Below are 14,954 nucleotides of genomic sequence, written 5' to 3' on the forward strand. Positions count from 1 at the left end.
CCCCTCTCTCTCCCTCCTTCTCTCTCTCAAGGTTTCAGCCTTCTTGTTTCTGTTTTCTGCCCATCGATTTAAATCTGAGGCAACGTTGAAATGAGTTCCATTCAGCTTCCTCGATGATCAGACTTAACCCTTCGGGGATGAAGCCCTTCAGATGGGAGTCATCGGAAACGTCCGTCCTTTACAGCTCCTGTACGTCCAAGCCTGCGTCTCCATGGCGATGGAGCGTTATTGGTCCTTGAGCAGGACTGGCAGTCTGCTCCCGTCTGTCAGCAGCGGCGCGCTATAAAGTCTGCGTTATAGTCTGAGTAGACGCAGAGACACCCTGTCCCGCCTGGCCCCCGCCTGGCCCCCGCCTGGCCCCCGCCTGGCCCCCACTACACACAGGAAGCAGGGCTGTTCAGGGCCCCCCCCGTCTGGCCCCGGAGCCCGTCGTGGCCTGCAAACGCAGGCATTAAAGAGCAGACTCTTAAGACAAACGAGTCTAATTTCCCCCCAAGAGTGAGACGATCCCAGCGGCCCTTGAGAATCAGACAGGACTGGTCCAGAGTTGTTGTGTCTCTTGTCCCTCACTCAAGTTCGAGGTCTCTGCTGTTGACCTGCAGACCTTCTCATGTCTGTAGACCTGCAGACCTTCTCATGTCTGTAGACCTGCAGACCTTCTCATGCCTGTAGACCTGCAGACCTTCTCATGTCTCTAGACCTGCAGACCTTCTCATGTCTGTAGACCTGCAGACCTGCAGACCTTCTCATGCCTGCAGACCTGCAGACCTTCTCATGCCTGCAGACCTGCAGACCTTCTCATGCCTGCAGACCTGCAGACCTTCTCATGCCTGCAGACCTGCAGACCTTCTCATGTCTGTAGACCTGCAGACCATCTCATGTCTGTTGACCTGCAGACCTTCTCATGTCTCTAGACCTGCAGACCATCTCATGTCTGTTGACCTGCAGACCTTCTCATGCCTGCAGACCTGCAGACCTTCTCATGCCTGCAGACCTGCAGACCTTCTCATGTCTGTCATGTACTGGGGCTACGTTCGCTACGGGTGGTGGAGAGGCCCCTGGAGCTGTGGAGGAGGAGGCTCTCTGTGAGAGAGAGAAGTCTTCTCCTGCGGTACGGTGGAGGGAGAGCTGAGCCGGACCCCACGGACATCTTCCCCGACTTCCAGCTGAACCCTGGATGCGAGGAGCTCAGCGGGCCTCTCCTGAAGGCCCTCTGCAAGGACAAACTGGGCCTCCACGGAACTGACAATAGGACCTTATATGTGAACATTGTAAAGACGATGAACGGACAGGGGCTACTCAACAGAGCGGCCTCTGTGTGGACGGACAGGCTGGGGGACACAGTCCACAATGGAGGGTCCTATATAAACCCCCCATCAAAAAGAGGACCGGGGACCTCCAGTGGAGGGTCCTACATGGAGCTGTGGCACTGAACGTCTACCTCTCTCGATTGGACCCCGCAGTGTCGGACCAGTGCCCGTTCTGCCCAGGGCGGGAGACTGTTTCACGCGTACTTTATAATGTTTTAAAAGGTGTTTTTAATGGTTTTAATGAAACGTTCTCTGTCAGAGCTTTGATCTATGGAGCAGGGTACAGGAAAGCTGCTCAGAACCAATGGCAGCTACTCAGTTTTATTTGTGGAGAAGCCAAGATGCCAATCTACATCTCCAGAAAAAAACAAAATTGAGAAAAGCGGGATTGTGCGGCCGCCTCAGCGTGGTCACACCCGGTGCCGGCTGAGGTTGGAGTTTGGCTTTAGAGAATGATGAATCACCTCAGCCGTTTTGGGGAAACATGGTGTTACAATGATGTTCTCTGCACTGTGAAAGAGGACAGTTTGCAAGTTGCACAGCCCCTGATGGGACAGTTGTATCGCTGCTTTATAGGATTTATTTATTCATTTATTGTTGATTTTGTGTTCTGAACAAAGCGCTTGTGCCCCTGTGTAAACTTGTAAATAAAGTATTTTTGTAAAATCTAAAAAAAATATCTCTCCTCCCTCTCCCTCTCTCTCCTCTCTCCTCTCTCCTCCCTCTCCCCCTCTCTCTCCTCCCTCTCTCTCCTCTCTCTCCTCCCTCTCCCCCTCTCCTCCCCATCTCCTCCTTCTCCTCTCTCCCGCTCTCTCCCTCTCTCTCCCTCTCTCTTCCTCTCTCTTCTCTCTCTCCCCCTGTCTCCTCCCTCTCCCCCCTCTCTCCTCCCTCTCCCCCTCTCTCTCTTCCCTCTCTCTCCTCCCTCTCCTCTCTCTCCCCCATCTCCTCCTTCTCCTGCTCTCTCTCCTCTCTCTCCCTCTCTCTTCCCTAACCCTCTCTCCTCCCTCTCCCCCTCTCCTCCCCTCTCTCCCCCTCTCTCCTCCCTCTCCTCCCCCCTCTCTCTCTCTCCCCCTCTCTCCTCCCTCTCTCTCCCCCTCTCTCCCCCTCTCCCTCTCCTCCCTCTCCCCCCTCTCTCCTCTCTCTCCTCCCCTCTCCCTCTCTCTCCCCTCTCTCTCTCTTCCCTCTCTCTCCTCTCTCTCTCTCCCTCTCTCTCTCCTCTCTCTCTCTCTTCCCTAACCCTCTCGCTCTCCTCTCTCCCTCTCTCTCCCCCTCTCCCTCTTCCCTCTCTCTCCTCTCTCTCCTCTCTCTCCCTCTCTCTTCCCTAACCCTCTCTCCTCTCTCTCTCCTCTCCCTCTCTCCTCCCTCTCTCTCTTCCCTAACCCTCTCCCTCTCTCTCCCTCTCCCTCCCCCCTCTCTCCTCCCTCTCCCCCTCTCTCTCTTCCCTCTCTCTTCCCTCTCTCTCCTCTCTCTCCTCTCTCTTCCCTCTCCCTCTCCCTCTCTCTCCTCTCTCTCCCCCTCTCTCTCTCCTCTCTCTCCCTCTCTCTTCCCTAACCCTCTCCCTCTCTCTCCTCCCTCTCTCTCTTCCCTAACCCTCTCTCCCTCTCTCTCTCCTCCCTCTCCCCCTCTCTCTCTTCCCTCTCTCTCCTCTCTCTCTCCCCCCCTCTCCTCTCTCCTCTCTCTCCCTCTCTCTTCCCTAACCCTCTCCCTCTCTCTCCTCCCTCTCTCTCTTCCCTAACCCTCTCTCCTCTCTCTCTCCTCTCTCTCCCTCTCTCTTCCCTCTCCCTCTCTCTCCTCTCCCTCTCTCTCTTCCCTAACCCACTCCCTCTCTCTCCCTCTCCCTCCCCCCCTCTCTCCTCCCTCTCCCCCTCTCTCTCTTCCCTCTCTCTCCTCTCTCTCTCCCTCTCTCTTCCCTCTCCCTCTCCCTCTCTCTCCCTCTCTCTCCTCCCTCTCTCTCTTCCCTAACCCTCCCCCCCCCCTCAGGTTTGGGGCTATAAAAGGAGGGCGGAGCGCTCGGGAGTTTCATCCCGGCCTGCAGCCTGTAGAGGTGAGTAGGAGATAATCTTCTGCCCAGCGGTCCACAGCTGCTCGGGTCCCTCTCTGGCCCGGATGAATCTGAAACTGTCTGTCGCGACTTCCAGGGCTCACGTCAAAAATGACACTGTGGTGCAACACCTGCCGATGTTTAGTGCGCGCCCCGTGCGCCGCTCACCGCCGCCACCGGCCCGCGGATCAGCGCAGATCTTTCTACAGGAGTTTCAGGTCAGTCCTCCTCTTCGTCCTCCTCTTCCTCCTCCACGGAGAGAGGAAGAACCCGCACATGGCACGTGCAGGCGAACCTGTGGGATGATTTAATCCAGTCGTCCCATTTACTAATCCAGTTTCTGCACTCGCTCATAAATGACTTTATTACCTTTTATTTAAAATACGTGTTTTATAAAAACACAACAAGAAAACAGTGGAGTGGATGTGCAGCCTGACGTCATTCTCCTTTCTGAGCGCCCCCACTGTTTAAGACGGCTGTGGAGAAGGAAGATCTGCCTGCATGTGTGGTGCCCACAGCAGCAGATGGGCTCAGATCTCTGCACAAGGCCGCAGCCTCTCGTCGCACCAGTGTGCCGGAGTCGCTGAAGGAGGCTTTCGGAAATGTCTCACGCTCCTCAGGACGTCTGCTTCAGTTTATTTACTTTCTTCTCAACGGTCACGTTCTCTCACAGATCCACCAAAGGAGCATCCAAAGCCCGAAGGGACCACATCAACCATGAGATCAGGAACATGCGTGCCCTGTTGCCCATCAGCCAGGAGGACCAGGAGCGCCTGTCCTACCTGCACTCCATGGCAGCAAGCTGCACCTACATCAGGAAGTCGGTTCTCTTTCAGGGTAAGTCCTCACACTTCACTTCCTCTTCAGCTTCCTTTGTGTCATTCAGATCATGTCCTCAAACAAAGCATCCCATCCACATGTAATCAGAGTCAACCTTTTCTGTCTAAGGACTCGTGGCTGGTGGAGATTCCTACTCCTCCCTCCCATACCAGGTCTTTCTTCAGGCCCTGCATGGCTTCATCCTGGTCACCACCACCCGGGGGAAACTCGTCTACGTATCTGACAATGTGTCTGACTATCTCGGCCTTTCGCTGGTGAGTCAGTAGAATTGCAGGGGACACAATTCGATTTCATGAATCTGAAAGTGAAAACTTGTCGGGGGGGTTTCAGACCGATGTGCTTCAAGGTGACACTTTCTGTGACCTGGTGGAGAGCTGTGACGTCGATGTCGTGAAGGCCAACCTGGATTTTCCAAACTCAGCCTCAGGTGAGTGACAACATGCCGAGAACCATTCATGCATACGGACTGAGGGAGGATGGAAGGTTATTCCAATAACACTAATCATAATGACTGTATTATTCTGGAAGAGCCTTGTGCTAAAATGTTGATTTTTAATTCACAAATCTGGGGAAACATTTCTAGATAACTACAACATGTCAGAACTGAACATAAACAAGTTTCCATTATTTTTTTGCATCTTAACAAACTGTCATTAAACTATAATCTAATAATTGAAGGCAATACGGTGACGGATTTGAGGAACTTTTTTTAAAAACTTTTAGCACACATTTAAACAAGTACGAAACTTGTAATAGTTTTATTCTTACATACCAAAATATAAACTATGAACTCAAAATTCAGTGACATTTTGAAGTAAGAGGAAAGCAGACCTGCACCTGCATGTTGACCCGCCTGTCGCCCCCCAGCAGAGAGGAGTTTTGTGTGTCGGATGCAGACCTCCAAGGCCTTCAAGCTGCAGCACGGCAGCTGCTGCTCCATGTTGGTCAAAGGCAGCTTCCAGCCCGTGCACCAGCCGCCCTCGTTCTCCTCCTCGCCCTGTGTCACCGACCAGCCACTGTTCATTGCTCTCTGCACCCCGACAGTCAACCGCCTGCAGAGCGACGACCCCCACTGGTGCCCCAGCTTCTCCAGTGTCCACAGGCTGGACATGAGCTGCACTCAGGTCTCACACAGGTTCGGCCGCATGTCCTCAGCAACATATATTCAGGATTTCATTTTGCACTTGCTGACTATATTTGTGCTTCTTTTTCTTCCAGTGTTTTATATTTTCTAGGGTATTCAAATGAAGAAATGGAAGGCCAGTCATGGTACAGTCTGGTGCACCCGGAGGATCTTTCCTCCTTAGCAGAATCCCATCAGAGTTTAGGTGAATATGCTCATATGTTATCATTAAACATAAGAGGTAACAGTTGTACCAGGCCTGATGATCTGATCAGATGTTTTGATTCCAGTGCAGGCAGATGAAGACTTCCAGGTAGAGATGGTTGTGAGACTCCAGTGCAAGGACCTGTTGTGGACCTGGACCTACATTCAAGCTAAAAAGTACCCTGAGTGCCAGGGCTTGAAATGCAAAAACTTCATCATCGGGTAAAAAGTGCCGAATTCTTTTCTATAACTGAATTTAGGCCGTTTTGACCCCACACCCCAGCTGATGATATTGTTTCACACTTACAGTGAAGCAGAGGCCAGATTTCTGCGGACCAAGATCAGCTCTGATGCCCTCCGACCATCACATCAGGCAAACCCCTGCAGATGTGCAGCTCAGCGGGTCCTTCAAAGCAGCAGCATTAGCAGCAGCATTAGCAGCAGCATTAGCAGCAGCAGCATTAGCAGCAGCATTAGCAGCAGCATTAGCAGCAGCATTAGCAGCAGCAGCAGCAGCATTAGCAGCAGCAGCAGCAGCATTAGCAGCAGCATTAGCAGCAGCAGCAGCAGCAGCAGCAGCAGCATTAGCAGCAGCAGCATTAGCAGCAGCAGCAGCAGCATTAGCAGCAGCAGCAGCAGCAAGAGCCGCTGTAAGAGACAGAGGTCCTCCAACAGTGACCATGAGGAGCTGCTAGCTGCCAAAGTGAAGAGGTCAGATCAAGACAACAGCCTTGTGGCATGCACATCTTTCCACAGCCATGGCTCTCCTGTTTCTGTGGTGCCTGCCGCTGCCCTCATCACGCCTCCCTGCAGCCCGGCCTCCTCTTGCTCCCCTGTTCATCAGGAAGAGCTCAGCCATGACCTACTGATGGACGTGTATGGCTGCACAGATCAGCTGCTCTCGTCCCCCGAGGGCTCCCCCTCGTACCTCTCCTACCCGGAGGCCGTGCCTGCCTGCCATCTTTCAGCCCCACACTCAGCAGGGCTGAATCAGACTTTTGAGCAGACGGCTTTTGACATCCTTGGTGATCTCGCTTGGCCCGCGGCGCCATCTCCGACCTGTCATTTCCAGGCTTGCACACCGGATGCTCGATTGGTCCCAGACTGCCTGTCCATGTGTGACATGTGTGATATCTCGCCGGACTGTGCTCTGCACCAAGAGGACTTCAGCCTTCTGGAGCAGCCACAAGAGGGCAGCCCCATCCAAGCACAACACGTCCCTCACCATGTCTTTCCAAGGCTCTCGAGTCTGCCCCCCTCCCGACAGTCTCCCTTGTCTGCAGAGTCTGACTGCTACAACGAGCGGGAGCAGGTAGAGATCAGTATTCTGGCTCAGCAGATCTCCTGCCTGGCAAGCAGCTTCACCAAACATCACACTCTCCAACCTGTTAGGGATGCGAACCAAACCTCAGCCTGGCCAAATCACCCCCCTGTCCAACACTCGAAATCAGATCAAATCCTGGATGATGGGGTGTTTGACCTCATCCTGAGTGACCTGGATTTGGTCACGGGGAAAAGCGGCTCCAGGTTCCAGCAATGCCTCCCTGCCCTCCTGCCAGCTGCTGAACAGCTGAGTGTACTGGAGGCCTTCAGGCTGCAGATGGGACACCATGATGGCCACTCTGGGCTGCAGCCTCTCAACCACTGTAGCAGCCTTCATGCAGGTAATCCGTGTGACTGATTAGATTTGATCATCTGGTGCCACATTCTGACATCTTATCGCTTCTGTTTGTTTCCGTGTCCTTCAGACGGATTTCCTGAAGAAAGCCTCTACTGAACCAAGTCCGTGACTTGGTCTCTTCCTAACGTGTCACATATTGTCACCAGCTGAATCCAAAGAAGAAAATGAGTGACATCAAAGCCATTTTACTCGGTGGTCTTTTTTGAAGCTGCTGTTTGCTGAAGTCTTCAAATTTTAATGAGAAGGGTACTTTTTTGAAGACACTGACTTCTTTACCTCACGCAGAGTGCCCACAGTTTACTATTGAGCACTTTATCAACGTCCTTTCCACATGTTCGCACTAAAGCCATAAAACTGCAGCTTTAGGTGCCTTGAAGGCTGAGGTGGAATCATCAGTGTGGAGAAAACATTTCCTTCTGGTTCCCGTTTTCTGATCATTGTGAAATTTATACTTCCAATTATTTTGACATCAAATTCTACCTCAGTGTTGCATATTTAACATTCCATTGGAATATTTATTTCTAACACGACTTCTAGTATGTATACTTCTTCTTTCTTGCAATGTGAACCTTTTTCATGCCACATTTATTTTTTCCACGGTACAAATACGGCACATGTATGAAGATTCTACTATTCTTTTAAATCAAATGTGTGAAATGTTAATAAAAAAGCACGATGAATGTCACGTTTCATCCGCTTACAGTGCATTCCTTCTATTACACATCTGGATTAAAATGATGCTACAGCACCTTAACGAAGCCTCATCAGGGCATGTAAAGCGACTCATTAACCCAATATCAATGTTTGCTCTTCTTTCAGCTGTTTTCTTATCTAAACTCTTCACCATCCAGCTGTGTGCTGTTGTGTTGGTTAGATAAAACCTAGTTTTGGACTTTTCATCACTGCGTTCTTGCCTGCTTTCGGGTCCTGTTAAAACCCAGAACGTAACAGACTGGATGTTGACGTTCATCAGCATTAAAAATGCATCGTAGTGAAGAGGCATCATAGCAGCTTAGGACGTCGATCCTTCTGTATGTGCTCATTTCATAAAGCAGTCATCCTTCCCATCCATTCACTGATCCACTGACCTCTGGAGAACAATCGGAGCGAGATCTCAGAGAAGAAGCATTTCGGGATCATTTGCTCGACTCATGCAGGTGAGACCTCGTACACTTCTGCGAGGTCTCATCTGCTCTCCCTGTGCAGCCAGATAACTTGACAAAAGTCACCTCTGGATGGGGGCCAACAGGAGAGGGATGGACATTTCCTGCCACCTGCCAGGATGTTCTACCTCCCCTACTCCTTGATCTGTTCTGATGGGCCACATTGGTGAAAGGAACCCATATTAAATTCAGATTTTCAAGAGCAAAATGAGACGGTAGTTAAACTTCCCTATTTTCTGCTTTGGAGCTGAAGTTAAAATTTCTGGGATATGTTTGCTTGCTTATTAACCTGGATATCCAAATTGGCAGCCCTGGGAAATATTTGATTGCTCTTCATCAATTCTTTGAACTCTGTTGGAATGAGATGCCCAAAACCTCAGGAAGGTTTTTTTATTTTCTCCCAACCTGATGGCATGGATGTATCTGCCGATGACACGCTTATCACGCATGTGATGGCAAACAGGAACAGACTAATCCCAAAGCTACAAACAGGTACACCGTTGGACAGAACCAGCACAGGACAAGTCACGAACGGAACCGAGCAGGAGCGGCTAACGCAGGTGCCTCACAGCTGAGAGAAGGCAAAAAGTCAAACACAAGGTAGAGCCCGGCTCATTCCACTTAGGTTTCTCAACAAAACTGGCGCTGAACATCTTCTGGCCGTTGGCAATGTTAGAGTGCATTACTGACGGGTTAGGAGAGCCAATAAATCTCTGAGCAAGAAAAGAAAAGACCCACAAACCCCAGATTCTCTCTATCAACTCAGTCCCTCTCATAAACTTTAGCACAATTCTAATGCACTCACTCTCTGACACACTCCGCAGAATATCCCTCACAGCCAACCGCACTCTTTGTTTATTATGCTGTGGCCCCGAACATGGAGAAGAAGACGGCTTCAACTGGCAGAAATCATGTGGAGGAGCAGCAGCCGTGCAGGTACGGCGGCAGGAGAAACCAGGTCACAGCTGCAGGAAAAGACACACACGAGGAGATCCCACCAACACACACAAGGGGGCAGTGGAGAGACAGGCACCAAGAAGGACCCCAACAAGTTTCACTATTGCAGTGGTATGAGAAAGTATGGGCACCCCCTCTGAGGTTGTGTAATAATGGACTCTGACGTCACACAAAATTATCTTGGTGGCATGTCCTTCATTTGCCCATAAGAGCCAAGTGTTAGCTTGATTTCCAAAGAGAGATTTTAAGTATTCATAATATGCAATTGTATGCAATTAAATCAAATGTAAAAAATAGGCTGTGCAAAAATGTGGGCACCCTTGTCATTTTGTTGCTTTGATGGCCTGTAACTAATCATCACAAGATAACTGGACACACAAAGTTGGTTTGGTGAGCTCGTTAAGCCTTGAACTTAATGACAAAAGGTATTTAAGGTGGATCAAATGCCAGTTCTCATTCTGTTTGACGCTCCTCTGAAGAGCTGCAACATGGGAGCCTCAAAACAACTTTCTGATCACCTCAAAACCAAGATTATCCAGCATTATGGTTTAGGGGAAGGTTACAAAAAGCTGTCCAAAAGATTTCAGCTGTCAGTTGCCACTGTCAGGAACATTGTGAGGAACTGGAAGGCCACGGGCACAGTTCTTGTTAAGCCCAGAAGCGGTAGGCCAAGAGAAATTGCAGAGAGGCAAAGACGAAGGATGGTCAGAATGGTTAAAAACAACCCACAGACCACCTCCAAAGACTTGCAAGGATATCTTGGTGCAGACGGTGTCACTGTGCATCGGTCAACGATACAGCACAGTTTGCACAAGGAAAGGCTGAAGCCTTTTCTTCACAGTCGCCACAAACTGAGTGGCCTGAGGGATGCGAAAGAACATTTGGACAAGCCAATATCATTTTGGAATAAGATACTGTGGACTGATGAAACAAAAATTGGATTGTTTGGTCACAACAAGAGGCGATATGCATGAACACAGAATTCGAAGAGAAACACCTGCTTCCCACAGTAAAATTTGGTGAAGGTTCCATCCTGCTGTGGGCCGTGTGGCCAGGGTTAGGGTGCTGGTACTGGTACAATTTGGTGGAGGTTCCATCCTGCTGTGGGCCGTGTGGCCAGGGTTAGGGTGCTGGTACTGGTAAAATTTGGTGGAGGTTCCATCCTGCTGTGGGCCGTGTGGCCAGGGTTAGGGTTAGGGTTAGGGTGCTGGTACTGGTAAAATTTGGTGGAGGTTCCATCCTGCTGTGTTCCGTGTGGCCAGGGTTAGGGTGCTGGTACTGGTAAAATTTGGTGGAGGTTCCATCATGCTGTGGGGCCGTGGGGCCAGGGTTAGGGTTAGGGTGCTGGTACTGGTAAAATTTGGTGGAGGTTCCATCCTGCTGAGGGCCGTGTGGCCAGGGTTAGGGTGCTGGTACTGGTAAAATTTGGTGGAGGTTCCATCCTGCTGTGGGCCGTGTGGCCAGGGTTAGGGTTAGGGTGCTGGTACTGGTAAAATTTGGTGGAGGTTCCATCCTGCTGTGGGCCGTGTGGCCAGGGTTAGGGTGCTGGTACTGGTAAAATTTGGTGGAGGTTCCATCCTGCTGTGGGCCGTGTGGCCAGGGTTAGGGTGCTGGTACTGGTAAAATTTGGTGGAGGTTCCATCCTGCTGTGGGCCGTGTGGCCAGGGTTAGGGTTAGGGTGCTGGTACTGGTAAAATTTGGTGAAGGTTCCATCATGCTGTGGGGCCGTGTGGCCAGGGTTAGGGTTAGGGTGCTGGTACTGGTAAAATTTGATGCTGAAATATGATTGTGTTCATCAGTTATTTGATACATCAAAATTAAGTTGTGAATTAAAACACCCAATGTTTGGTGAATAAAAATAATGCCAATTGTCAAGGGTGCCCAGACTTTCTCATACCACTGTACTTAGGAAGCCAGGGAAAAATGAAATTCTGCCTGCAGGCCACCTTGGGAGTGTCTGGGGGTCAGGATAATTCAGCAACACGGGGCAACCATGTGTTCTGATACAAATACTGGAGATCTCTAATTTATATCATAATAATAATAATATATACTGCCCTCCTGTTCTCTGGGAAGAAGTTCAAGATTCAGCCAGTTTAAAGGAGACCTTCAGGAATCCTTAATAAAGGATTTAATAATGAATGCATTAATTTGCTTAGAAAATAATAATTCTGTTAAGTGAACTGGAATTGACAATAAAGTTTTGTCATGTACTGAGTCATTATCTGCATTGCTAGGAGGTGAAAAAGGTTCATATCAGTTTACAAAAGAAAGAAAAGTGTTGGGGTCCAGGCGTCCGGGTTGTTTTTCCTGCAGGGGGCGTGGTGGAGCCATGCTCCTGCCACAGGCTGACGCACCTGCAGTCATTCAGCAATCTAGCCGCCGTTTAAGGACTAAACTCCTGCCCACCAGGGTCGGAGCATTTTGGTGTTGGTGTATTTGGAATATTTTGGTGATTTTTGGTCTCTTGTCTTTGGTGTGTTCCCCTGCCTGTTTGAGGTCTCAATGCCGTCCGGCTGGACTTCTGAAACGTGCAGAACCCGACTCCTGTGTTGGCTCCATGCTGGAGCTCTCTGGGCCCACCAGAAGTTTGAACTAGTGCTTCCCTGCAGTCCAGGAGGACCGCTGGTTTTGTGTTGGTTAGATAAAACCTAGTTTTGGACTTTTCATCACTGCGTTCTTGCCTGCTTTCGGGTCCTGTTAAAACCCAGAACGTAACAAAAAGAACAACAAGAGAAGACAAAACCAGACTTCCAGTAACATCAGTGTGAACCGATATCAGTGGGATGGCTGGGTCAGGGTTAGGGTTAGGTCAGAGTTGGGGTCAGGGTTAGGTTAGAGTTGGGGTCAGGGTTAGGTTAGGGTTAGGTCAGGGTTAGGTTAGAGTTGGGGTTAGGTTAGGGTTGGGGTTAGGGTTAGGGTTAGGTTAGAGTTGGGGTCAGGGTTAGGTTAGGGTTAGGTCAGGGTTAGGTTAGAGTTGGGGTCAGGGTTAGGTTAGGGTTAGGTCAGGGTTAGAGTTGGGGTTAGGGTTAGGTCAGGGTTAGGTTAGAGTTGGGGTCAGGGTTAGGTTAGAGTTGGGGTCAGGGTTAGGTTAGGGTTAGGGTTAGGTTAGAGTTGGGGTCAGGGTTAGGTTAGGGTTAGGTCAGGGTTAGGTTAGAGTTGGGGTCAGGGTTAGGTTAGGGTTAGGTCAGGGTTAGAGTTGGGGTTAAGGTTAGGTCAGGGTTAGGTTAGAGTTGGGGTCAGGGTTAGGTTAGAGTTGGGGTCAGGGTTAGGTTAGGGTTGGGGTTAGTGTTGTGTTTTGTGGAATTCTCCTATTTCCTCTTTAATTTTCCTTAATTATTTCTTTAATTCTTCTCTTTAATTATTTCTCTCTAAGGGATAAAATGGTTTAATTGACTAAGAGGCCAAGACCTACCTGGTAGCTAGGCTAGTTTAATGAGCGCTGTCTCTTTAAGTAGCGTGTGCACTTTGTGCCCATGTGACCCTTCTGACTGGTTAAAGGGAGCGGGAGATTTCAGTTGCTACCTGTCCACATTCGTACCTGGTGTCGGCTGCTGGGTGAGTTTATTGGGTTTCTAACTTTCTGCTGGCTTTGTCATCTGCTGTCATGGTGGCTCCTGCGGTGCTGTTGGGTCTACTTGGTAAAGCTAATGATAAGTTCTGGATAAATCTTGGGTTTGTTTGGTATACTTGTGTCACTCTCACTGTCTCCATGCTCCTAAACTTAAATATTGATATTGTGATGCTGTTAATGGAGATGGATTTGGTGTTTGACTGTCTTTCTGAAGCTTTAAATGTTTGTTCAGGTTGCTTTTTCCCTTGCTTTGGAATGTTTGATTGTTTAACCAGCTTGTAGCAAGGATGTCCACTTCCTGGTTTGCCCAGTGGTTTCTGGGAGCTGTAGTCCAGCTGTGTTTCCTCTGGAGAGACAGAGGCTATTGGGGCTGCTGGGCTATATCACATTTGCCTTTCAGACGTACATAAATGCTTGGGATTTGCTACTTTGAATGTTATTAATGTGGTTCAAGATTTCATTTGCTGCTGATTTTTGATGTTTGATATTTGAATATGATGCATAATATGTGTGAAGTATTTAAAATGCATTTGTTCACTGACATCATGCTATTGAACTTTTATGCCCGATCAGGATACAAAATGAATTAGTCGTATTTTAAAACATCTGGTGTAATGCTGTTTAATATTGCAATGTGTATGTAAATGCTGGAAAGTTGTGCTTATAGTGCACATGAGTGAAACCTTGATTTCCTGATTTCAGGTTTATTACCTGCTCACTGCACTTTGGAAATAAAAATAACAAAAGTGGAAAAAAAATTGAATAGAGTAATATCCTTATAGTTTGGACACCAAGTTACCCTTTCCGTGGGGAGAACGGTTAGGGTTAGGGGTTATGGGTTAAGGTTAGGCTTTCATAACAAATGTTATTGCTGTTTGTCTTCCCGCGGAACAGGACAAGAAAAGGGGGGGGAAAAAAATGGAAAAATTTCCTTTTCCAAGCTTCGGCAGTCGTTGAGACCTCCTTGTGTCCAAAAGTCTCGCACGTCTTGTTCCTGATATCCGAATGGGTGTTCCGACCTTAAGTCATGCAGCCGTGTCTTTATTGAAGTGCCACTGAAGAACGGATGGGCATTTCACGGAAAACAGGACGGCGTCTGACAACATGTCGTTTTGCTAACACCACCAACGCTGCTGTTGATGTGGTGCATTCATCCAAACCTGTGAGTTTAGAAGTGCGCCTCGTGGTTGCTGCCCCTGAGCCCTGACCCTTCACACTCGCTCGTCCTTGCTTTAAGCTGCCATTCAGGATGCAGCCAGCTGTGACAGGAAGCCTGCAGACCACGCTTTGACCCCGTAGCTTGTTACGGATATCGCTCCCTGCTCCGCCTGTAGCCACGTGCTAACAGCACGGGAACCTGACATACACTGGGGAGAATGGAGGAAAAGGAACATTCGGCCAAAGCCACCACAAAGAGGTAAAATGGAAAAACATCTCTGACTTTCTCTTGTGAGCAGGTTTCATGAGTCGGGAGCTTTGGTCGCGACCCTGGTCTATGCAAGGATCTGTCCTGTTTGATAAAATCACTGCGAGCAAATGTGATGTAGGAAATTCATCCTACAAGTTATGTTAAACAGTCACTCTGTACCGGCGGCTAAAGCTCAACAATGGAATCATTCCTTTCCACGTTAACTTTGAGTTACGACAGCATGCGTCCCCTTAACATCCCATTGAAATGGACAGTTTCCTCCTTTTGGTGTTATTGTTTTAAAAGAATTGTCAATAAATTTGGGCTTTTAAAAAGTGAAAAGAATGAAATAAAACTCTGAATGAAAACAGATTTCCACAGAATTATGCCATCTTCCTAAAAGCTGTACTAGACAAAAGTGCATGAATATTGTGAATAAAGCTCATTCAGGAGAAACTGTTAAGAGACGTCTCAGCTGGAAAACTGGAGATCTGCTGAGTGCAGCGAAAGTAAGCCCAGTAAAAGCCCAAAGTCAGCCTGAGAATATGTTAAATATGAAGTCAGCAGAGTTCAGTTAAATCCATTAGGAAGAAACTGCTGTAAATCTGTGTGGAACGGGTCACACACACGGATGGAGGAAGCAGAACGGTGAG

At 49.1% G+C, this 14,954-nt stretch overlaps 1 protein-coding gene and 1 long non-coding RNA gene across 2 annotated transcripts; both read left to right on the forward strand.

Annotated features, from left to right (window-relative positions):
* Positions 1–3,376: 3,376 nt before the first annotated feature.
* Positions 3,377–7,875, forward strand: npas4l (neuronal PAS domain protein 4 like). Its single transcript, XM_029835659.1, has 10 exons — positions 3,377–3,569; positions 4,025–4,188; positions 4,300–4,445; positions 4,522–4,618; positions 5,059–5,326; positions 5,410–5,519; positions 5,605–5,740; positions 5,828–5,981; positions 6,102–7,182; positions 7,267–7,875. Exons 1-10 carry the CDS (start codon positions 3,463–3,465, stop codon positions 7,293–7,295), a joined length of 2,292 nt encoding a protein of 763 aa, XP_029691519.1. The 5' UTR covers positions 3,377–3,462; the 3' UTR covers positions 7,296–7,875.
* Positions 7,876–12,789: 4,914 nt separating this feature from the next.
* Positions 12,790–14,673, forward strand: LOC105418782 (uncharacterized). Its single transcript, XR_965836.2, has 3 exons — positions 12,790–12,877; positions 13,788–14,055; positions 14,131–14,673. It is a non-coding gene; the product is annotated as an uncharacterized lncRNA (long non-coding RNA).
* The last annotated feature ends 281 nt before the right edge of the window (positions 14,674–14,954 follow it).

The sequence above is a fragment of the Takifugu rubripes genome, chromosome 4, assembly GCF_901000725.2.
Source record: "Takifugu rubripes chromosome 4, fTakRub1.2, whole genome shotgun sequence".
NCBI lineage: Eukaryota > Metazoa > Chordata > Actinopteri > Tetraodontiformes > Tetraodontidae > Takifugu > Takifugu rubripes.

Coding starts and splice junctions, on each gene's coding strand:
- npas4l (XM_029835659.1), top strand. CDS start 3,463: ATGACACTGTGGTGCAACACCTGCCGATGTTTAGTGCGCGCCCCGTGC. Junction 3,570..4,024: donor TCTTTCTACAGGAGTTTCAG/GTCAGTCCTCCT, acceptor GTTCTCTCACAG/ATCCACCAAAGGAGCATCCA. Junction 5,520..5,604: donor AGAATCCCATCAGAGTTTAG/GTGAATATGCTC, acceptor TTTTGATTCCAG/TGCAGGCAGATGAAGACTTC.